Here is a 25,982-nt window from a genome sequence, read left to right on the forward strand (position 1 = left end):
TTTGCCTTCGCATTTCATCATTTTAAATCAATTATAATGGGAGGTTTAAACTTGCTGGAAACGCGAGTTGATCCAATATTCGTGTGAAATTCTTGATATATGTACTAATTTCTTTATGTTCGTTCTTGCGAAACATCGGGCTTTCTCGAATGTGTTACCTGTAGAAGGGTCAACGACCTTCTGTGTCGATGCGTCTCGATCGGTACCTGAAGAAACAAGAAAGGGGAAGGGCTGCGAATGAGTAATAATTTAGTAAAGGGAGAAGCACACATATCGGGAAAGGGCATATCCTGAGATTATTCGCCATTTGCGTATGAAAGTGAGAGTGTATAGAAAGAATTTAATTGGCGATGGACCGACAGGCGCATTTTACAAAACGAATTATTTATTTTAAGTAAAAACAGTTATAATCTAGAAGCTTATATATAAAAAATATAAATCTACGGAAAATTATCTCTTCCATATGCTTGACTATTGTTTAACAAACTACGTGACTGACCTCGTTGTGGTGCACGTGGTCTTTAGCTGTACACGATTACTGTTGTTTGAGAGAAATTCGTAAAATTTCTCATTGATCTTCCGGTAGTATATGTACAATATAAATGCAAAACAGAAACAGGACGCTGTGGGCGCTTAAAAAGCTCTACACAATCATCCGTCGAGTATAAATAAACGGCAAATGACGATGGCGATGGTTACGATGATAATAATATTTATAAACATTAATAATCTGTAATGAATGAACGTAAAAAGGGCTTCAGCGAAGCTATATTATATATAAATATATATTATAATATATTATATTATATATATTGTAAAGATTCCTATATACAAAAATTAATAAAGTTAAGGACTCCTAATTTTTACCAAAAGCTTCAACGTCCACAACTTTCTTTTCCATCTTGTTTTTTTTTTTTGTTTTTTTCTCCAAGCCCCTGCACAAACCTACACAAAACGTAGCGAAAAAAACTTAACAGATATTTTATAACAATTATCACTTAGAGCTAAGTACTGTTCGCGTCAATTCAATGACTTAACGAAGAATGTATTGGAAAGCTCCGTGTCAATTTTTACCGTCGTTGCAGAGCAAACGTTGCAATAGTTTTTACAATGCATTCCACGAATCTCGATTCGTCAATGAACTCGAAGCAGCGGATCACTTTGGCTTCAGCGATCTTTCTCAATCGAGGCTGACCTCCCCCCCCATGTCTTCTATGGGTAGGAGTGGAATGTACCTCGTGCTTGGGTCCTTCCGCTTCTCGTAAGCATAAGGAAATATCATCTCGGACACGAGGCTTCTCCTCGAGTTTATCCTGTCGGATCTGGGAATTTTCTGAATGTGCGACAAAGAATCCTCTGTACTGGCCTCCTCGTTATTTATAAATTTTCTCGTCGAATCTTCAAAGTTTATCAAAGGAATAAACTTCCTGTCCTCGTCAGCCTCGGACTGGATCCCGATCTTCTCCAACTTCGGGGACCTATCAGTGACTTCCGGTGTAACGTCCAAAGTTTCCGGAGTACTCGAGGACCTCTCTCTGCGAGTGACCGGGGTCCAATCGTCGATCTTGGTCTCAATGTCGGACATGTTGGATTTCTGCAGCCAAACGTTCCCATTTTCCGTCCACCTTCCCTCGTCGACGCTCGAGGACCTCGACAAATCCGAGTCTTCCGCAGCACCTTTCTGATCGGTCTTTGCACCCGTCAGAGGTATCCACTCGTCCTTCCTCGATATCCTCTCACTCGAGTTCCCCTTCTCAGGATACACAGCCTCGATAATTATAGCTTTGGCCCCGGAGCTCCTGGAGAACTGCTGTTCACCCTTGAATCTTGCATCATCGGTACTTTGATCGGTCCTTTCGACTCTCACTTCCGGTACCAACTGATCGGGCTGCGACGCGGTGACCTTGTAATCCACGGTAATTTCGCCCAGAGGGGGAAAATACTTGGTCTCCTCGTGCTTGATATTACTGTTGTTGCTACCACCACCAACAAAACTGGGAGTGTACTGAGAGATCAAGGGCAGCAACGTTTGTCTGGCGTACCTCTCGGCTTGAGCCAAGATACCAGCCAGTCTTTCCGGTAGAAATTGAACGGTGAACCCTCTGGTGGACGTGGACGAAGTTTCCTGAATCTCGTCCTTGTCCTCGGCCTTGAAATTTTGTCTGGCTGGACGCGGTCGCAGGATCGGTTCGGTGATTTCCGGTAGTTTCAACGACCTTCCGGTCTCCTTCTTGTTCAACTGGAGAACTGGTTCCTGTATCTCCGGAAGGTACTCGGTGGTGGTTTTCTCGGGCTGATTCAACGCAGACGAGGTCTTCTGGATATAATTCGATCCTGAGAAACCCCTACCCCTCTCCAACTCTGTGTTCTCCAAAGAGTTCGAGTTGCCATCGTTGGGAAGATCCACAAAGTTCCATGGACCGTTGACGCGTCTGCCATCAGGGTCCACGAATATTTTAGTCTCGGTGAAGATGCTCCGAGGCTTTTCCTCCCCTATTCTCAAGTTCTGCTCCTTCGTGAAAGGACCCAAACTCTTCTCGGGTTTGCTCCTCTCGCTGGAGAACGCTTCGACCGAGAATCCATCTTTGACCTCGTAGTTCTGCGACTTGGTGAACGGTCCTATTCCTTTCTTTTCGTCCACCGGTCTCTCCACGATGGACTCGGTCAAGGTCGAGTTCTCCGACTCGGAGGGGATGTTGCACTCTCCTGGGTACAGTGGTAAATACACCGAGCGGCCAGACTCCAAGGTCAAACCTTTTTTACAAATGGACAGAGTCTTCCCGAAACTGTCGACGATGGCTACCTTGTCGATGCTCCAGCTCACCAATCCTGAAGATATCCATCCGCTGTACGCGGTATACTTGATCTGAAAGATGATCGAAAAATCTTGTAAAAACTCTCTTGTGACAAATGCGAAATGTTTAAAAGGTGTTTTAGTTTATATCACCGAAGAAAATATATATACTCATTGCAATGACACACCTCTATTGCCTCTAAATTAGTAACTGCAGGATGTGGGACGACGATCTTTTGCAAAATGGCTCCTACCAGTAGTTCCTCGTCCTTTCTCGTCATGCCAAATGTATCGTTAAACGATCCCTCGCCTACCAGAGTCACCTGATCAGAAATAACAAAAAATTACAATGATATTTTATTAATCCAATTCTTAAACCAAGCACTCTACTGCTAATCAACAAATTTCACGCTTTCATTGTAAGAATTGATCGAGGAATCAACGAGTTTCTGCCAAGAATGACATATTATAATTTTCCCATTGAACAATTTATCGTTCATCGTTTTTTCTTTCTTTTTTTTTTTTGCATTTAAATCGCACAGTTTTAACAAGTGACTTTACTCGCGATAGATGTGCAAAGTGTTAATTTTCCAACCTGCAATTTGCCATAGGTTCTCGTGGGTCTTTCGCTGCGACTGTTGTAGACTCTGATTTGGTACTGGTGAGCACAGAAAGGCTCCTCGTCTCTGGTTACGAGGTACAGTTGACCTTTGGCTGGTGACTCGTCGCTGTAGTATCCCATATCACCGCATGGCTTACCAATCCCGTTAACACCACAGGGGAAGCAGTCACCCCTGAGCAGACCATCGTAGCCATGATCGCAGGAGAACGCTGGAAACCTGCATTTTGGACTGACGGAATCGGTGAACAATTTGTAGGCTCTCCGATGATTGCAGAGTGATCTGCCTTCGACTGCGCTTGCTGCAAATATCGATAAATTTCGTGCACTGTTGTAGAACGCTGCTAACTTGAACAATTAAGAGTAAAATCCAGAAAACATTGATATTGCGAGACAAAATTTATTTCTTTACTATACAAAAAATTGTTAAAACAAATGCTTTCTTCATTTACAGAAAACAGAGAGTTTGATATTTTCTTTTCATCGATTCGTCAAGTTTTGTCGTTTTCGAAATTTCCAACAAAGTAGAACAGAAAATTAATTTTATATGCCTGCAGAGCCAAGATGGACGCGAGATTGCGTTTATCTCGAGGGGAAAGTATTTCACGCGAGGTAAAAATGTGGTAGGAAAAACGCGGTATCTGGATGCGTTTTTTCGATCGACAGGAAATATCGATTATCGATGTCGTCTCCCGCAGTGGTTCGACCCACTTTCCAGTCAAACCGAGTGGGAATCGGATATCGGTTCGCGTAGGAGGGCAACGCGGGTTTTGCCATTCGTGGCCACCAATGTGAAACTGGCTGAGACTTCTACTCCCCCCCCCCCCCCCCCCCCCCACCTTGTATGCTTTCTAAGAGACCACGCGAGTCCAGGCCTTGATTTTTCCACGTGACTTCGTTCGACAATTGCAATATCGCGCGACTTTTGCCCGATTCGGTAGAAAGGAAAAGTATATATAGGAAAGCAGAAGAGAAAGGTATTGAAAATCTGCTGTTTTTTTTTTTTTTTTTCTCTCCTTATAATTCAAGGACCACCGTGGAGCTGGCAAATCGCCTCGAGCTTTCGACTCACCATCAATTGTCACCAGTGATCGTTTAATCATTGAAAAAAATCTGTTACAACATTATTTTTCTCGCTAGAGTTTTTTTTCGTAGCTATATTGATTGTCCAACGAGTCGTACTTTGTTGGTACAGTTTCTTATTGATTTTTCGACGAGTTTTTTTTTTGGTGTTATTTTTCCAAATAATTGCAATACTCACACCAAATGATATCGGACACTGCTCCAAGGAAGAGATTGGAACATCCTGTCTGCATTCTCCCTCCATTGGGATAAAAATCAACGTCCCCCATTGGCTGCCACGATCCTAGGCCACCGAGTATCAACTGTTCGCCATTGCTATGGATCACGTCGACGAAGTTCGCGTCAGTCTCGTCCAGTCGTGCTCGAGGGTCCTGGGACTCGAACAAGGGTCCTGCAGGATCCAGTCCTGCAAGAGAAACGTATGAAAAAAAAATGCGCAATTTCCCGGGGATCCTCGAGAAATAAACAAAGCTTGTTTTTCCTGCAATTATCCACTTTCACCGAGCAAGAATAACGAAAACATCGCTTTAAGATTCCATTTCTTAATTTCCGGTGTGATTCGGAGGATCCCCTCGTTGGCGATTTATCAACGTTGAACAATATGGTGGGGGGAGAGAAACCAGGTTTTTGCAAGTGGAATTTCTTAATCACCTCCGCGCGTAGGATTCGTTATCAGTGAAAATGGCGATACGTCGATCGTGCCAAAGTCAGGATGCTCGAAACGCGTTGAAGCGTGTCGAGGTTAAAAGGTGGAATTGCAGCGAACGTATAATGGAAACGAGACCTCGCGAGTGTTCTTTCGGTCGATCTCTATATATATGTATATATATATATATATATATATATAGTTACTGCTCCGAATATAATGTCGAACTCGGTCGATCGAGCGCACTGCAAAAAGTGCAGGAAAATTCCTAAGGAGAATTTGTTAATTTTCCTCTGGCGAACCGAGGATGGAGCGACCATAAAAATATCATCAGGTTCCGATTACCTCATCCAGTTACTCCTGACTGCGTTACATACTCGCAAAGTGGAGTATAACTGACAGTTTGCACAGTTTTAATCGGTGCAACCAGTGTGTGATTTTCAACGCGAGTCTCTCGCGTTACAAAATTAGTGGTTTTCCTCGTTGAGTAATCGAAGCTGACCAACCTGTGATCCTGGACACGTTGCCAAGTTCAGCACCAGCGAATCCAGCCACGTGAGCCCCGAGGCTGAATCCTATGAGGTGGACCTTTTCCAAGGGCACGTCGAGGCTTCTGATTAATTTAGCGAGCTGTCGACCCACCAATCGAGTATTGGCAGCTGCCCTAACGTAATTTGGAATCGTGCTACCTGGTGCCCAGTCGACGCACACTGCGAATGGCGTTTCATCGTGCGAAGATAATGATTAAAATTTTTGCATCATTCCTCGTCGATTGCATCGAGCATTTTTAACATTGGCTCACCTATGTTGCACTCGTGCACCGACATCAGAGCTGATCTCATCTCGTAGACCCAAACCTGATCGCAACCAGAACCAAATCCATGAACGATGACCTTCGTCGGCAAATCTGGATCTATGGCACGGTGTGCGTTATCGTTTATGTCGTCTGCTGGTACCTCCATGGGAATGGAACGAGCTTTCCTGCTGCCATAAACCAGAAATCTGGTCGGAGAAAAAATTAATTAGATTTCTTCTGATCAAACATTCACGAGTACGAAATAGATGAGAATTGTTTCATCGGAAGACATTGGAATACTTTGATGGAGGATCTTGAGAAAATTGGATAGAAAAGTGTTTGGGAATTGGCGTGGGGGGGGGAAAAAAAAGGGAAAATAAACTTTGCAATTGGTTTGATTGAAAAATGAGAGGATTTTAGTTAATGATCGAAATACAATTTTTACTGGTTCTACTTGCCTGGTACCAACGTCTTTGGGTGGCGATGGCAGCATTTCGAGGTAGCTGAAGGGTCCAGTGTCCTCGAAACAGCCCACATCCTCGTAGCAAACCTTGGAAACTTCTCTTTTGTTCCTGTGAGTTTTCTTGTGAAGCTCCCATTCCTTCATGGAATCCACCACAGCTCGGAAAATCTCCGCGTCGTGTCTCTCGTCCAACGACTCATCTCGACTGGTGGGCCACGCGGATGATACCGTAGGAATTCCTATATATAAAAAATACAATAATAATCCTTATACAATTATACCATGACACAAACAACAACAAAAATCTCTGTAAATAAAACTGTAGAAAATCACAGGATTTAAAAATGTTAAGATTCGGTTGGAGATCCTTAAAAGTTCTCCAGACAGTAATCGTAAAACAAAGTGGAGAATCCGTTTGGGTAAATAATTGGAGGTGCAGTAACATGCGAGTGTCGTCGCGTAGCTATAGAATTCTGATTGGCCAGAGCGAGTGTCACTTGGAAAATAACAGTACTCGCTCTTTTACGCTGTACAAAGTTCTGCCCGAGCGTGGCTTCCCTCTTTCCGCCATTTGCAACTTTAAAAAATACTACACTTATTTATAAATTGCGAATTTTGCAATGGGATATTGATTCACCATGGGAGGGAAATTCACTCGATGGTAAAATTAGTATGCAATTTTTTGTATATATAATTATTATATGTATCATGATGGAATCATTGTTTTTTTTTTTTTTTTTTTTTTTTTTTTTTTATCAAATGAGAGGGGTGGAAGCTACATACATGTTATTTTGCAATAATCCACTGGAATAACCTAATTATCAATTGGTTCGTATTTAGAAGAAAGCCACGTGGCTGGATTTTCCTGATAATCATTGGAAATGGCACGATCGAGATCACCCTTAATGGATCATCTCGAGGTTTGTTTCTGTTCGGCAAATAAGTCTTCTTACGGGTGCCTGTTTTTTCATCGATTATATTCAACTTTCCCTTCTCGTATATATATATATATATATAGTTAATGGAACTCGCGTGGACAGGAGTTTAGAACGATTTCCTTATTTTTCTTCTCAAAAGAAAAATACCGATACCTGATTCCATGGAGAAAACTCGTACACGAAAGTTTGGACATCCCAATCAGAGTTAACAACGTGCAAAGTATCGAGAGCTTCGAGAGAACCAATCGATATATCTTCCACATATTTACATCATCAGGTATTGTTTTATAATAAATAAAAAATAATCTAAAATTATACTTTGCATCGTCTGCGAGTGATGATTTTTCTCGTCAATCTATTTGATGCTTTGTGTTATTTTTCAACGATGGATTATGTCTTTTAAATAGCCATTTGTCACTCTTAGAGATTATTTCATCATAGACGGAAAGTCGAGTGTTCAACGGGAAGAAATTGTGATTTAACAAGTGTTTTTTTTTGTTTTTTTTTTTGTAAATAATCTATCGGATTTTATTCGTATGGCTTTGGTGGTCGTTGAGCTAGTTTGAAAAATCGAGGGGGGACGAGGAGTGGAATGAAATCTGGCCTATGTGGAAGTGGCCGCAGGTATTTTTCACCGTTCTTCAAGAAAGGAGATCTCCTCTTAAGGTTTGCAGGTCGAAGTGCCGTCGATTTGGCCTGCGAGAACATCCTGAACTTATGACCCACATTCTACTCGTTTACTGACCGGAAAACACTGCCCACCACTGGTCATCATCATCATCATCATCATCGTCGTCGTCGTCGATATTTATCAGCTTCTGTTTACCGAAATCCACCCAACTCCATTTTCCAATTTCCAGCTCTCGTCTCTCTCGTTGATCGTAGACGAGTTCCTCTTTAAAATTACATTCGCAGATTTTATTCCCAAGTGGATAAAAAAGCTCCGACCAGACGCAAAAAGCTTCGTCGATTATTATCGAATTATTTATCTGCATTTATGAGAATAGACCAGGTATTGAGAAAAGATTGCGTAAACGAATGTTCGATGAGAATTTTGTTAATTTTCCATTCTTTTATTTCATCATTTTCAAGGTGACACCGCGACATCGGTGATTTCCAATGATCGAAAGCTCCGTCGAAGCTCCGATCGTTGGAGCGAGTCGAGTAGACAGGTCTGGTCATTGGGAGAAATGAGAAGAGAAGAAAAGCAAAAGAGGAACTTGCTGCGAAGCATCGTTTAATGATCGGTTGCTTGCGGTGCGACACAGTGTTTCTTGCCACCGTCTCTCCTCGTCCAATGACTCGGTAAAAACTGTCAGCAGAACAGGAATTCAATGTGAAATTTCTGTCACCTTCGTGATAAACAATATTACCCGGGAAGAATAAAAAATTAATTAACAAAGCTCGCGAAACACTGCATCTATATATATATATATATATATATATATATATATATAGTTCACTGAAATTAATTATGTTATAATTCTCTATACTCTATTCATCGTCATTATTATTATTATATGTTCAATTTCAAGCAAGAAACTATATATATTCCGCTGTTTCAACAAATTATCGGTAAATCGCAAAAAGACCGTAACGCGTCCTAATTGGTCGGTGTGAAAATTACATAATTTTACGCAATTATAATAAAATCACGAACCTCGTGCCTGCAACGAACCAGTGTGAATATTGCACAATGTGGCAACGGAGAACGAAGAGAAAAATGGGGGAGACCAGCGATTTGTTCTTGGCAAAAATTATAGCTGCGCTTTGCGAAATCCTTCAATCATTTTCGCTCAAACATATTGTCTGTTCGAGAACCGTATATCCTACCATAAATTCGATATGATACACCGATCACTTTTCCCACCTTAAAACTCGACTCCTGTAATTTTCCACAGTTTTCCAATAATCCACTCTAAATGATTATTTCTTCCAGTCGCAAATCTATTCGAATAAGAAATTCAACGATGAAATTTCGACGAAAAACACCCCGCCCCTATCAAACCTGTATATATAAGACATAAAGAAACAAGACAAAACGAGAAGTACCGATCCCGGTGAAAGTTTAAAATTCTGACAAATTGAAGGCAGACGCGATTGAATGGTCTCGAATGGATCGTGGGACAAATTGTGCAGGTAATTAATTAGCAGTATCGTGGCTCCGAGAGGAGATTTGGACGTAAGGAAGAGATGTACAGTGGTGAGAAATTGACAGTAACCATCGAACCTTACGATCGAATCGTGATACACAACGCGATAGATCATTCAACGTCCCGATAGACATCGGAGCTTGCAGTTCGTCCAGAGAATTGCGTAACGCTAACGCAGGATCCGTTAATAGCAACGGGCTCCATTCATCATTCGCTCTTTACGTTCAGCACGATCATCGAAAATGACGTAATGGATCAATGATTCGCGACAAAAGAAAGCCGACACTCCGCGTGTTCCGATTGGCTGCAGGACAAAGCTGCAAAATCATTAACGAGGAATCATCCCGTTAAATGACACCAAATTATTCATCCCTCTTGCGCAATTTAAAATTTCACCAAGACTAATGCAAACCTCGGGGCCAACTTGCTAATTGCATTCTCGTTTCGTTATATTACATTCTCCGAGCCATTAACATCCGAATAGTTGTTTATTCAGCTGTCTTATCATCTTTATAGCTCTTGTAAATACAGTGATTTTAGTGTAAAAACAACTTTTACGTTTTAACAAATCTTGCCAGCTCTCTCTCTCTCTCTCTCTCTCTCTAATTAAGTGTTTACTTCCCAAGCTTTGAAAATTGACCAAATCAATTGCTCGAATTATCTTTATAGTTCAACCGTTCGATCGAGCTGCATCTTGCTTGCTCGATCATCCGACTGTTCCATCTCACGATTGAACCAACGAGATCCAATGATTCAACTGTCAGAATTTAATACCTGTCTCTTCGATCGCTTGTTTTTGCATTTACAGTTGTGTTTCATATAGATTACGTTCAATTCTATAATTTTTAAACAATTTAATACATTGTCAAACACTGGATTTCTCAGACCAATGATTCTTCATTATGTAGATGAAAATAAGTTGAAGTTTCGCAGGCAGAAAAATGACAACATTTTTCCCACAACTGCCACATTTCTACCAATGACGATTCGTTAAACTCGCGCGATAATCACCACGAGAAAATGACGCAGTTATCAACGTAAAAAATGTGGGTCTGGACGAATCTCGAGTTTCGAAATGGTCTTCTCTCTCAATTTTGTTGCTCCCCCCCCCCCCCCCCCCCCCACAGTGTCCACATTGTTATAACACTTTGTCAGTGTTCGGAGGCATACAGAGACAGTTTGCCACGAGTCTGAGCGAGCATCGTTGAATATTAATCGCGCGCATCATTGGGTCACAGAGTGGTGGGGTTTGGAGTGTCCGCGACGACGAAGGGGACCAATTAACGCTGGGAGAATTTAAAGAAGCCGAGGAAAATTAGGTGAACGCAACCTTGCCTCTTCCATCTCTATATCCACGTCGGGACGGATTAACGGTACGCGACGGACAATGCGGTATGGGAACGCTCCGCAACGGGATCCCATAGACACTTTTTTACACTCCTATGACCTCCGCCATTAACTTCCAATGCGATCCTACATTCTTTTCTCCCTCGTCACACTTTGTTGCTTCGCTTTGCGAATAGAACCGAGTCTCCCGCATTAACTTGGACAAGAGTATTTTTAAAAGACCTCGCGCGTCTCTCGTTTTGGTCCAACTGGAATTAATTTACCAACTCGAAGGAAAGAACGAATTCTCATCGTGTTTTACACACGTGTCTATATAGTTCCGTAACTCGTTTGCACCAAGATCCTAACGAACAGTTCCAAAAGCAACTTAAAGTGATAAATTTCGGTCGATCGGTGCAAAGGGCCATACGACTCTGAACGAAACGGGATCCTAAATACTCTTCCCACTCCGATCTATACCTTTCGAGATTTACTTTTTCCTTTGCTACACTTTTGTCGGCTGTAGCGTTAAATCGAGTTGGGTAACGCGCAACGGGATCCAATGAAACGTTGTTTTTTATGATTATTCCATCCGGAGCTACCGAGATGCTCCTCTAAACGTCCAACGCTCTAAACGCAACGGGATACCTCGAGCACGCTTCCCTCCCCTCGCTTTCCAAATCAGATTTTCAATGAATCGCGTACCCCAAATCCAACTGGACTCGTTATTAAATTCCTCTTATCATAACTTTATAGAAATCCAAGTGGTTTTAATCCGAATAAATTGCAGCATCGAGAATTAAATCTGCGTATATATATAGTTACGGCTGATAATTGATCACAAAGTTGCAATCTTGATGAATAAAAGCTGATGCAACAAAGTTGATCGATCTGATAATTCGTTCCGCGAACGATATTATCATACGCAGAGTTTTGCAATTGAAATCCCAAACTCTTGCTCAAGCTTCGAGAAAATTTTCCAACTTCCAATTCACTTCTTCCTCTCCTTTTCCATTATATATATATATATATATATACTCGTACGCGCATTTTAATGCTGAATAATAATGATAATAGCAATGGTTAAACGAGTGAGCAACGCGTTATACGCGAACCTCTGGCCCTCGCTCTCTGCTCGAGGTTCGTTAAAAGCACTATATATATATATCACACACGTCCATAGAGATCCTTTCGTCATTTAATCGTCCTTGGAGAGCGAAATTATGGCAAGAATGCAACCAACTCTGTTCGCCTTCTGACGAAACACTGCCATTTTTATCCCTGCATAACAGCAGCTCGAGCATCGTAGATCGAATTTACGAAGCGTGACAGGATAGATCATGCCCACAAAATGTCCGCAAATTTTCTTCCTCGTTCGTCGATGAATTCAGAGTGCAAATATCCGAGAGACTCGTCGATTTGCTTCGTCCACAGGTACTCGGAGTTTCGAGGACGATTCTTGCGACCCTCTTCTCTCTTCGAGGAATGGAAGCTGCGATCATTTCATATGAAATTGCCAGCATTTCTCCCCAGGCCCCCTTTCCAAATATTCCACGGAGGCTGCCGTGGATGCTTTCGAAACCTCTTTACGTGCTCTTGAAATATTTTCATAGAACCAAGTGTGTTAACCTTCGTTCTAAGCTACAGGAACACTCGTGGCTCTTTTACAACGTATACTTTTCGTTATTCTCACAGAAATACGTTTCTGTATAACGATTCAACGAGACCACCTCGAGCTCCTCCTTCGTCGTACAAATACAGTTGCAAAACTGAGAGATACATTCTTATACGATATAAATTACATAGAAAAAGTATCACGAATCTCATAGCATTTGGAACGACACTTTTTAAATACACCTTGGATCTGCACCTTCTCATTGAGTTTCATAAATTTCAACCTGTGCCTATATATACACTGCTTTTACAAGAATTGCTCCACTGAATCTGACGAATAAAGTATCGATCAATCGATACATAGAAACTCTTGAAAATATTCAGAAAACATTTGACAAATTTTTCTACTCGATGAACCAGTACGAGGCTCGAATAGGTGATTGCTGATTTTTTATAGTAAAATTGGTGGAAGGAGTAGAAAGAGTGGTCGATTAAAAACGACTCTTCGTCAATTGGCCAATTGCGGCACGCGACTTGGTATCTCGAGGCAGCAACGCATCTTCGTGAATCGGGGTTTGCGTAACGAGGGCCCTCGTACAATTTTATTCTTTCCAGGTCGCGGAAACGCCAGGCGTTCTGGATCCTGAAGCATCAGGCTAGATTACGATGTGTGTCTCCGGCAATTGTTCGCCGCCATTTTCATGTCGGAGTATCATTAATGATGCTCGTTTGCCAAGCAAACCAGATGCTACCAATTTCTCGCATCACAAAACTACGAACAACAACTACCCACTCGTACTTGGCTCCGAATTATTCCTAAATTCAATAACCATTAAATTCGTTCTTAGAGGTCATTGACCCCCGAGCCACCGTTCGAGGGACAAACGTGGTCTCGGCAATGTTTCAACGTATTCCAACGAGGCATTTTCTCGTTGATCATCGAGGGACCATCGACGAGGAGGGACCAGCAAGGCTCGCGTTTATTCGAGGTCGTCGAAAGGCTGCGCGATATGTTCCGGACGCGAGATTCGCTCGGAGGAGAGTTTATGGTGGACCCAGGGTGATCGTTGCTCATCGGCATTCCCTTATGCCAGACACTGCAAGGATCGTGATCGTCGACTTGGAAATCGGCGATGAGCTTGCTGCGGCACCAGACGATCTCAAAATCCAATGATGTTGACACAGTTTCCAGCGACGAGAGGTCACCGAACTCTATACCGACGCTCTATTCGTTCCAGTCTTTCCTCCAATCTTGACACGGTACGGCACGAAATTGCTTTCCAAGATTCGTCACGAAACTCATTTTTCTCACCTCGTGCCCTCCCCTCCCCTCTCCCCCACCCCCCCCCCCCCCCTAAATCGAGTTCTATGTCCCTTTTACGATTTTTAGGAAATCTTCCTCGTGGTCCAAGAGAGACTCACGCTCGTTCACACACAAACACTGTTACGACTAGATGGACAGACAGACGTTATATCCGCGTGTGGTTTTATAAATATTGTACGAGACTCGCAGACGATTCTATTTCGAATCCTATTGGGATCTGAACTGCCAGGGCGTCAAAACCAATATGGGGGGGGGGGGGGGGGAGGGGTGCAATCCTGAAAGATACCACGTATTTTGCAATTCGAGTTTGAATAAATATTAACAAAATAGTGCATGAAATGTTTCTTACAACCGAAGAAGTATACCGATTTGCAAATAAAACTCTTTTTACGATAAATTTTTTACGTGCGAGCTGTAACTCTATAAATACTCCGATTGACTTTTCAGGAAAGAAATAGTTTAACTAATGGCCACTAGAGGCGCTTTGGAGCTAGTCAGATCCCAATACTTAATTTTGCGAATCGTGTATACTATATTGTAAATTTCTTTGGAATCTTTGATGCACGTGTTAAATTGACTGATATCGAGACGTTTAACTTTTCATTAAATTTATTACCTTAATTATTTGTACACTCGTAATCCAACGTCCATTTACGTGCAGTTCTAGGATCGACTTTTCTTCGACATCTCTCGCTAATAAAATGACACTTTATTTGCAAAATAATATTTTAATTTCAGGCAATTACGTCGAAAGTGGAATACGCTTTTCTAGCAGCCACAGCAAGAGATTTCGAGCTATTCTCGGTCGAGGCTCATCGTTTAATAACAGTTATTACGATTCGTTCGATAGCTAAATAAAATCGAGCAAAAACGTTAAAAGCACAAGATAGCACGTTACTTCTTGTACAAAAATATAATGTAAACAATTGCAGTGAATCTGCAGATAATTACAGTACTTTCAAAAAAATTAGTTTAATAATTCCCCCAAAACCCAAAAATCAACATTGTCGCAGTGTCGATCTGCAAGAATAAAAAAATCTTATCCAAATTCCAAGAAATTTACAGTTTCACAGAGAACCAAGAATATCTTCGGCAAAACTTGGTACGGACAGGTATCCTCCAACACGTACGAACGATAATAAACCGTAATACTGTACAATTAAACAAGTATCCCTCGAACAAAAAACGAGCCTGTGTTTCGAGCATTGAAAAAATATTAGCGGTGCTCAAAGATCATCCAAATCATTCGATTACAAGGCATTGTACCAAGTCAGCTGTCCAACGTTGTATGGACAGCAGAGAGATTGACGTAGGGGAGGGGGTGGTAGGGGGGGGGGGGGGGGGACCGTTATCTTTTTACATCGGATCACTCATGGCTTCGTGTGTGCACAAGTGCACTTGGCTGCACCAATCACGTGACGATTCTACTGGGACATGCTGACTGTACAAATAATGTAAATTTACCATACAACTTCTTCCCATTACCATTACCCACTCTGGTACCATAATATAGATGTTACTGGCACACACACACACACCCCCCCCCCCCCCTCGCACACCACATCAGTTGCATAAAGCAACAATGCAAACACCTTTCCAACTGTGACTCTTGTCCCTGCGTCCTCTCGGATTTTCTCCGATCAGCTGTCGCGCGCGCGCCTGTGTGTGTGTGTGTGTGTGTGGAGAGAAACACTCCGAAGAATAACGACTTCCTATAGTGGTCGTGCAACCATTGGCCAGTTCTTTTATAAGAGGAAAGAGTCATCGCGAATCGGAACGATCGTTGGAGCCTCGCGAAAGCTCCAATCCATCCGACAGCTGCTTCCATTTTACTCGACGCGAATCTATAACGAACGTCGACACGTCTTAATAACGATATTCCGGAGTGCCATCGTGAAATTTTGTCCTTTCCAACCGATGCGTTATATAGAGCCTCTTCAGCATCTCTTGTCCAACTTATCGCACGCGTAAACCCGATTTCTCTGCGGAGATTCGTACAAGATATTTTTGTAATTGCGATAAAAATATTGTTCAATGTGGGAATTTGGTTTGCTGATTCTGTTACTTGAAATGAAAATTATTATCGAGTGCGAGAGTCAATGTTTCAAGATGATTTATCGATGCTGAAGAGTTTGCATTGGAAAATTCACGCCTTTTTAGAAATCGCTTCGTCGAGTAAGATTTCCTCGCGTTTCACACACTTGGGGTATTGAGATAAAATCTGGATAATTGCGGAATTAATTTGAGATGAGGGGGGGGGGGGGGGAGGGGAGGGGGTATAAAGTCACAAACGGGGCTTTTCAAGTGAGACGATCAACGCGGAAAGTGGCGCCGGATGAAAGTTTTCGATCGCGTCAGCCGTGACTCTCCGGTTTCTCCGCGCGTGGGCGCAATTAACTCGACCCAAACGCTCTCGTCTAGTCTCGTGTCTTCTCTCATCGTGTATAACCTTCGAGAATCCCCTCTCCCACCCTCGTAAACGCACAATATGCGCAAATTAATTCAAACGACGCAAAATTAACGCGCAAAACGATCTTCGTTGAAAAATTCCTATCCTTTCGATTTGATCAATTCGTGTTCGATACGTACATGACAAATAATTTTTTATACTCGTCACTCAATGTGAAAATCTGACGAAAATCGCGAAATTTGAATTCCTAGACGTGCACAATCCGGTAATTAGTAATGTAAAAAATTGCTAGGATGGAAAATAAATGATGAAGATTTTGTAGAAAATTTGGAGCGTTGTTAAAGTGTGTTGGAAAAGCTAAAAAAAATCTATTTTTCTGAGATAGAGAGATCTCTAGCGAAATTGATATACAAGAGGATGAAATCCTTGGATGGAACGATCGAACCGTGGTACCTATATATATATATACGTTCGATAGGAGAGAAGAAAATTTCTAACTGGAAGTCGATCCAAGAAGCGGAAGTGGATAAAAGCGGCAAGTCCAGAAGGCTCTGCTGTTATTCGTTCTTTCGTAATTCACTCGTGCCGCTGACTTTTCTTCTCTCAGAGTCACGTGCAGAAATGATAAATAATCCCGCGTGTATAGCTTTACGCTCCGTTTAACCAAGATCAAACGCGAGACTCGTTAAAAGCAAATTATCTTCAATTGGATGAGAATCTTAGCGAAATATACTTCCACGAGGAACTCGCCTCCAGATTTACTATTGCTGTGTGCTCGAGACTTTTCAACTGTTACCATTGTGTTTTATGATTTTCTCGCGTCTCCTATTATCTTATTTATTTCCTTCATTATTAAATGCATCGTTTTTAAAGGACTGCAACGTTTATTATGAATTTGTTATTCTCCAAGTACGCTATTATTTTTGTATCATTATCATAGCACATGAAATATTTTTGCTTTTTTGCGCAAATAGTTTTACAGCATTTTCCATTAAATAATTATAGTTGCGTTATTAACGCTTTAGAGGCAAACGAGATTTAATTTTCAACTCACTCGAGCGAACTATAGCAATACTCTATATTACTAGGAAGAACCTTGACACACACGTGCCTCTCGAGTTATTGTCGCGTTAAATCAAATATTTAACGCAGGAAAAAATTAGTTTCACCGCACAATAATTACCAAGTCATTAGAATTCACGACCGAACATTCGATGAAGCTTTCGGCAAGATTTGCGGTTTTACCAATTCGTCTCTTTAGTTTTTATTGTTGAATTTATTCAAAAAAAAAAAAAGAAAATCTAATTTTATACAATTGCATATTTTCCACAAAAGTTCACCGCAGTAAAACAATGGATTTTTTCATTAGAATCGTGTGGACAGAAACGAATCAAGTCAACGTTCGATGGTCGAATGAATAATGTTGTCCATGATGATTTTACCTGGTTGATTTTCGTGTAAAGTTTAATTTTCTTTATCAAGGAATTATTATATACGTGTGGCAATCTTAAGGGGGGTTACTCGGTGAATCTTTGCGAATTTTACGAGCTCCGGTGCAAATACTGCGATTTCACCGGAGTTTAACGAGAGTTCGCGTTTGTTGGTCGCGTGCCAAGAGTCAAATTCTGTTCAACTGCAGGCGCGCTGGAGACGACTCGTGACGATGCGACGCGAAGGTGGAAAAAGGAAACGAGCGGAGAAAGTGCCTAACTTGGAGTCTAGAAATTCTCCACCTCTACGCACGCACACGCACATGCACCTTCGTCCGTGTACAAGCGTGTGCATACGTGTGTTACTGTATCAGTTACTGATTTTTTTACTACTGGCCAATAAATCTGTGCTGGAACATGGATGAGCTTGAATCATTCACCCAAATAGTATTTTCCCCATTAATTTCGCTCTTTATACGAATTTTTAAATATTGCACATTTTACACTCTCCATAATTCTATACATATTTGCGCCTCTCGGTTCGCCCCTCCACTTTCACTTTCCTTCTCCAAACCACGCTAATTTACTATTTTTATTTCAACTTTCCGATCCTCCTCCAATATAATTTCACTATAACTACATCTAAATACGACATTTTCCACCATCCACTCTGCGTTTGTAATTTCCATCCCACCTTATTCCCCCAATTTCACTTTCATTTTCCAAACAACACAATTCAAATGTTTTTATTTACCCAATTCTCCTCCCTTTCCCGCCCAATTTCACTCTAAATGTCCAAATAACACAATATTCCTGCTATTCGCAATTTTGCTCAATTTTACAACTCCCACTTTTTCTTCCCCATAATTTCATTGCCAATTTCGAAATCATTTTTACCGCTCGCAATTTTCCGCGTTTCCTTCCCCGGAGAAGATGTAATCTTTGCGATTCCCCCACCACTTTTTATATACCTCCAAGCCTCAGGACGCCATATATATATATATATATATATATATATATATACACAATAGCATCGTGTATAGTTAAACTGTGGGATGAGACTCATCGGGTCTTCACGATTTCGTGAAGAAAATTGGCGTTACCGAGAGTAGCTGTACATCGATTCGCCAGCCACCTGCTCTCTTCATGGTCTGTTTCGCGCGTTGGATGATCCTTGCACAAGAATCAGCGGTAAAGCTGTGCAAGGAACGGTTTCCAGCAGCCACACGAATCTCCCGCTCGGCTGAATGCTAATCGCTTTGGACTCGCGCGGGGATCATTCCCACGATGGAAACGAAGCTTAAACTCCCCCCACCTTCTTCCCCAGGAATAAGAAACACCGTCGACTCCAAATCACCCATCGAATTTTTCTCGCAGCAAAATTTTCCATCGACACTGTCATTCGGTCTCTCGATTTTTGGTCTTTGCAATAATCAGAGTCGATGATGCTCTTTAGTGTTTTTTTAATCGATATCTATATATAAATACCAAAGTGTCACTCGATTAAAAGATCAATGGGAATGTTCGAATGGAAATACGGAAAATAATATACATAATTTTTGGTTGCATCGGTGGACTTTGAGTGCTGTGACAATTATATATAGGAATGAATTTTTGAAAAATGTGAATGACGATCAACTCGAGTGCAACGCACGAGTATTTTTCTCACGACTCCTGAGAATCTTGTTTTGCGAAAATAGACTCGAGGCACCGATCGTTCGTTCGCACAGAGACGCGTTATTAAAATTGTGCAATTTTGAAGGAGACTTCGTGCGATTTTCGTGGTTAAAAAAATTTTGTATCGCAGGATGATCATTCGGATCCGATGTATCATCGTTGAAAACGTTCACCGCGGTGCATAGGAGAGACGAATATTCTAGACGAGTGATGTTTACGTGACCGAACGAAAAAAATAACTTCCTCAATTAAACGACCGACTCGCTGAAAGCAAATTGCGAGGAATCGGGAGGATTCGCCAGGAAATCCTGGCTAGTCGTTGCGATTTAATTATAAAGAGAGTTTTGATATTAAAAATAAAAAGATGAGAACAATTTGGCTCATCTCTTTAATTCCACGAGGAAATGAAATTTCAGTTGCTTAATTATTTCCCTCGGTTGATTTTTGCCTCTGGAAGAACGTCGTTTGTTTTGTCCGAGTTGAACCGGATGTCGAGGAAGCTGCAAAAGGACTTCCGGGTGGATCGCGAATGCGGATATCCTGTCGTGGTTTTGGCACTCTTAGTCATCGTCCGCGTGTATTTGACCTTTTTTCACCAAAGCCTTTCCTTTCTTCACGCACAAATAATTTCTCTCGCTGCGAAGATGACTGGTCAGAAATATTTCTTTCTATCATTCTTCATTTCTTTTACCCACTCGAGAATCCGCCTCGCCACTCTTGCAACGCGAATAAAAATAATATTTTTCAATATTTCCTGTTCGATTCATCGATTATATATTTTATTTCGTGATACGCGATTATGTTTTCTTATCTTTACACTTTTTTTTTTTACATAAAATTGCAAAAGAACGATTGGTAAATAAATTCAAATAAATTCGTTTGCATTGATTAAAGGGAATTAAATATTTGTATTCCCCCTTTCCCCCTCCTCTTTAATAATTATTTCGCAAGTGGAATGTGTAAGAAGGAACACCGCGTTGTTTTTGGGTACAACACGAACGGTAAATTTATTCATCGACAAATTTATATTATATATATATATATATATTTATGGGTGTCCCACACGAACGATGGCCATGCCAATAATACCATCGAATAGGGGACAAAAATCTGAGTAAAAAAGTTGTAAACACTTTTTTCCTAGCACTCTTGATTAAAAAGTTATTTGCAATTAAAGATTGTATCGATTACAGTAGGCCTACTTTAAGAGGAAGATTTTTCTTTATGGTCGCGTGTTAGAATAATAGGAAAAACACAAAGGCAAAACATTCGCTCGGCGTGTTTATGTTTTGATTGTTTTTATGGCGCTCAAACTCGAAACGGTCGATCACAACCTTCAACCACTTCAACAGACTCAAGTGGATGTTTGCCATTGTGTTTTTCTCAGTATTCTAATACACAGAATCTTATAGTATATTTCTGGCCTTATAATTTTGCGACCAAAACAATCTTCCTCTTTAAGATTGAAAGGAACTGGCTGTAATGGATAATCTTTAATCGCAGATAACTTTTGAACCAAGGGTGCTAGGAAAAAAGTGTTTGAAACTTTTTTACTTAGATTTTTGTCCCCTATCCGACGGAAATAATTGACATGGCCGTCGTTCGTGCGAGACACCCTGTATGCGTATATGTGTGTGTGTGTGTGTGTGTGTGTGTGTACACACTCCATTTAGGCGTTTGCGAGTGTCAAACTTTTCGAAAAAAGCATCGATGCACTGTTACGTTTACCGTCCCATTTTCAGGGAGCCGCTAACCGATACAACGTAATTTTCCTCGCACAGGCTGCAAGAAAATATTCTCTGATGCAATCCAAAGCATCGAATTACGCGATCTCCTAACCTCGACTTTTTTTCTCACTCGCTATAAAATCCCCATAAAATTTCACGGTCGCGAAGCTATTAAAATCACAACATTTCTCTTTCCCTCCTTTCATCGCTACAATATGAGAAACTTTAATTTTTTCCCTCAAATCCAACGAAATCAAGTATGAATTTTTTAATTTTACACACAATAATAACAGAAATTGATATACAATTTCGCAAAATTCGATGATCGTTCTCGGACAATCGAGAGTGACGCGAAAAAACTGAGAAATTTCAGAGACTCGTGATTAAACATTAAAGAGCCTCGAGTTTGTCGGCGAGGATCGAGCAGAGGTGGGGGTGGAGGTTAGTGAAAGCGATGTTCTCCGAAAGTACCTCTGCATGTGCGCGCGTTTCAACGCGCGTTCGCCAATGCGAATGGACTCGAAAAGTCGGTGAGCTGGACTCTCGAGCGAATCGACGAATAAATTTGCTCGGAGCAGCTGGACGGGACGAATGCTGCCTCCCTCCACCAACTTCGTACCGTTGTGTATCGCCGCGGCCGCTTTTGCAGCGCCGCTCGCCGAGAACTACGTGAAAGTAGACCTTCGCCTCGGCTCTCGGCCAGTTATACAATTTTTCCCCAAACTGTCCGGAGAAATCAGTTTATCAACGATTAGTCCCATTTATCGCTCCTCCACATTCCAAAATCCTTTCCTACGCACACACGTCGCTTTGATACATTTACCACGCGAGTGTGGCGAGTATCAGTCGCAATATCACGTTTTACAAAGCATCTCGATTGCCACTTTTATCTTTATCGCCTCTCTCCTTCCTTGCAATTTTTCCTAATTTCTCGACGAACGATCGCTCCTATCGATGATTATCGCTCGTTCGCCTTCCACGATCCTTTCGCATTTATCTCTTCGTGACGTAATCTCGATTTTCTCGTTTACGTTTGCACACGTCTTCTCCTCGATACACACACGCGTTTGTCGATCGATCAATAATTAGTCGCGTTTCGCATTTATCCACTTTCCAAATTCCTCTTCCCAATATATTCACTCGCGACACTATTTACGCACTTTTGTGCAATTTCCTTTTTCTTCGTCGTTCATTTGCCTCGTTTTATATCGAACAATCCATGAGTACTGTATTACGATTTTTGGCTAGCGAGAGGTTACAGAGAATGATAATATTGCTCTATAGTGACGGAATTGAGAAGACTGAGAGAGGAGGAATCGTTGATGCGGGGAAAAACGCGTCCGTTCGTTAGCGAGACAAGTATAAAGATTTTACGAACGATCGATCAAATTTATTGCTTTTGCCCGATTATAACGAAACGATTTTTAAAGCCTCGCCAGCAAGAGGCATACGTAATTTGCTATATAATAATGCTGAATTCTTTCGTAAGACAAATTGCTGTTTTTATGCACGATAAATGCGTCGAATCGAGCAAAGGTGGACAAACGAATGACGAGTATATAAAAATTCACGCGTCTATCGATCAATGATAATTAGTCGATTGGCAAAGTGCACTTTGGTGAAAAATATATTTTTATTATAATTCATATACGTGCGCGCGTGGATTGTACGACGCGAATAAAACTTGCGGCAAAGGTATTTTTCAAAGTTCGCCATTCGCACGTGAGACGCATTCGCGAATAAAGATTGACGTCCATGGACGAGTGCCAAATAGAAGGGGGGAAAAAAACTACAAGTTTGCGAGTGCAGTCATCGAGTTCAGTGCCGATTAAATAATTGTCCCCGATTGGTTAACGGTTCAACAACATTTTAAAAGTATAGCGAACACGTTTTCCGATACTCCAATGAGCACGAGAGCTACCGTACTGAAAGATAGTCTAATTAATTTGCTCGTACAATCGCGACATGTGCGAAGAGGAGCTATAAACATATATATATCCCGCAGCCAATTCTACTTTTACCTGCACGGACTGTACCATACGTGTGCTTCGAATAATTTATAATATTAAGAAAATTAATAAATTTTCCTCGCACGAGTGCCAGCAATTAATTTATAAATATTCAAGCAACCATTTAATCGAGATGATTTTTTAATCCAACTCTTTGGCTATATAAATATATAATATTGTGTGGACAAATCAGAACTTTGCACGAGAGTCATTCTGGAGTGGAATTAAGATATAGTTGAAGGAGGTTTATTGTGTTAATGAAGATGGAGAAAACTTTCTATGTATATCACACACACACACATATATATATACATACTATATGAGTGTAATTTACTCGTTTTTGAAAATGCAGGCCGGATGTTGACGAGGATGGCTTGTCCACTCTGAGATTTCTCAATGGTGGAATATTTAATAAGCCATAAACGCGCACGTACCACTTTTGCGGCACACATTGATGAAAAGAATTTTTGGATCGCTGATTTTACGTTTCTATTATTTAAAAGACAGAAAAAATCAAGCTCTAGCATTCTCATTGTAATTCGTCGACTGCGGCAGTTTGGTAAAACTCGTAATTTATTTCAGCTGAAAAAATAATTGTGCAACAAACCAACCTCGGATGTGCCTTTTATTACCCTCGCTATTCATATTATAAATAACGTGTGTGTATATATATATATATATATACTTATTAATATATCCTGTTGTTAAACACTACGCAAAGTTTTCTCACGGTTTATCGTCAATTACGTTTTAAGGAAATCCTGTGTTTTGCAATATATTGTACCTTCGAACAAAGGAACAAACGTTTCCAAGCTTTTGTTAGATTTTTCTTACGAAAGTTTCAATAATAATTTCACAGAACAAAAGCTATTCAACAGAGGACTCGACAAATTTCTGGCTAAAGCTGTAAAGTGCGAATAAATAAGTAAACTAGATCTGGGGCACACGTTATTGATAATAGAAAAAAAAAAAAAAAAAAAAAAAAAAAGAAATGTGTGTAAATTATGCGATTGATAAACTATATGCAGGTGTGTGCTTTTGAGCAGTCGATGAAAAAATTTCTGTTGACACTATGTTTAATGAACAAATTAATTGTTTTGGTCACGTTTGACATTGTAAATTAAAAAAGTATTTATCATTCCATTCGATGACTTTTCGTACGATTTGAAAACATTGCAACTGCCTCCGATGATCAGAGTGCTTTGATATTGATCATTGTATATATCAACAACAATGCACAATTTTCAATAGAAAATATATATAATCAGACGTGTGTAAAAACGAATCACGCGTCCTTCGTCGATACAGTGTGCACGATCGTATTACGACACAATTAGAAAACGAAAAGCTCGAAGGTTTTATCGCGTACTAACTTGTAAGCATTCGCAGTGGGAATTAATCGAGTGACAATTATTTCATAATTAATAAAAAATAAATAATCATCCATTGTTATAGACTTTCTTCATGAAGAAAATTAATTAAAATCGAGAGAAAATATTATCGTGTCTTTGTGTATATATATATATATACTAATTGAGATGCAATATTTTATAAAGATTGCAACAAATTTTTGTCGTCGCCTGTTAAAGGTCATTAAGCGTAATTATAATCAAGTGTGTACATCAATGATAAAAAGTGTCCGTGTGTGGTTGTTGAAAAATTTCAAAAGATAATAATTCCAACGATAAGAGGTTTTTCTCGAATTTTCGTTCCTTCAAACGACATTATTATTGTTTCATTTTTCCAACCTCCGCTAATTAATATAGACAAGAATACAACAGCTTTAATGAGACTCGTTAAAATCTCAAGTTAAAACTCGTAAACCGAGCAAAACTAATGAATAGCTAAGATCGAACAGGTTTATCGGCCAATAAGTATACCTATAATATAATAAAACGAGGTCTGTGGGGAACGCGATAAAAGAAATATTAATGACACGCGAGTCACATTGGGAAAGTTTGGGTAAAATGATCGGGACGACGATCGAAACTTGTCAAATTTTTGGTGGAAGAAAGAAAAATTAAAAATTGGTCCTCGCGATAATTTCTTTTTTATCGTATGTTACCCGAGGTGAATGACCTTTTGGTGCAAAAGTAAACAAAATTATTGCAATGATTTCATGATAAATGAGCATAAAATAAACAAACCAATCTGGCTGGTCCATCGAAGTATGCAAAGTGCCAATAAAAGTTTGCCAATCATCTCTCTCGAGTTTCCTTCCGTCCTCAGCCCGGAAGGCGGCAAACCGGAACTCGTCAGAAGTTCATGGTCGCATCGAACGATCAGCGTGGTCCAATTTCTAGATCCGCTTTTGTTGACCAATCGCCGGGGGGGGGGGGGGGGGGAAGAAAAAAAAAACTTTCCTTTTTCGACACTCACTCTCACAACACCAACAACACACCAAACGACACTCGAAATTTCTATTTGCCCTCGCACGAGTCCAATCTCCCAATATCCCTCCTTAATTCCAACGTCGCGCTCCTAATTAACGTGAGGAGAGAAAATATTCCGAGTGAAAAAAAGGCTTTTCGAAAAATTGAAAAAGAAACACCTTATAAGCTTGCACCGATAAATGACTTAATTTCAAATTTCCCGCGCTTTCGAGTGCTAAGAGAAATAAAAGACAATTTTGCCAATATCGAGAGAATGGAGAACCACGCGGATTTTTATACAAGAATTTCAAGTTTCTCGTGGCGTGTGATAAAAGAAGTTTGAGACCAGTATGGCAGGTCGCTCTTCCAAATCGCTCCAGGAGCGCTTGCTTTCTCCTCGGAAAGAACCGCACCTTTTCTATAAAGTTTCTTTAAATCCAAGCGAGAATTCTCCGTTCCATCGCTCCTGTTCGACGGCCTCTCGCGAGAGTCTCGGCGAGCGGTTGTCACTTTGGATGAAAATTTCACGAGTAAAAATGTGCAGTGGTGGTGGTGATGATGATGATGAGAGGCGGCAGCCGAGTCTTCGTGGTTGCGCGAC

The 25,982-nt window shown here is 40.8% G+C and overlaps 1 protein-coding gene across 1 annotated transcript; it reads right to left on the bottom strand.

Annotated features, from left to right (window-relative positions):
• Positions 1-96: 96 nt before the first annotated feature.
• Positions 97-25,927, bottom strand: LOC136779404 (uncharacterized). The gene is made up of 8 exons (XM_066736980.1): positions 25,157-25,927; positions 6,397-6,640; positions 5,945-6,144; positions 5,649-5,852; positions 4,675-4,902; positions 3,390-3,715; positions 2,983-3,117; positions 97-2,866 (listed from the first exon to the last, which is right to left on the bottom strand). Exons 1-8 carry the CDS (start codon positions 25,209-25,211, stop codon positions 1,181-1,183), a joined length of 3,078 nt encoding a protein of 1,025 aa, XP_066593077.1. The 5' UTR covers positions 25,212-25,927; the 3' UTR covers positions 97-1,180.
• Positions 25,928-25,982: the final 55 nt, after the last annotated feature.

The sequence above is a fragment of the Prorops nasuta genome, unplaced genomic scaffold (genome assembly GCF_024137725.1).
Source record: "Prorops nasuta isolate Cenicafe-Biocafe unplaced genomic scaffold, Cenicafe_Pnas_1.2 PNAS00017, whole genome shotgun sequence".
Lineage (NCBI taxonomy): Eukaryota > Metazoa > Arthropoda > Insecta > Hymenoptera > Bethylidae > Prorops > Prorops nasuta.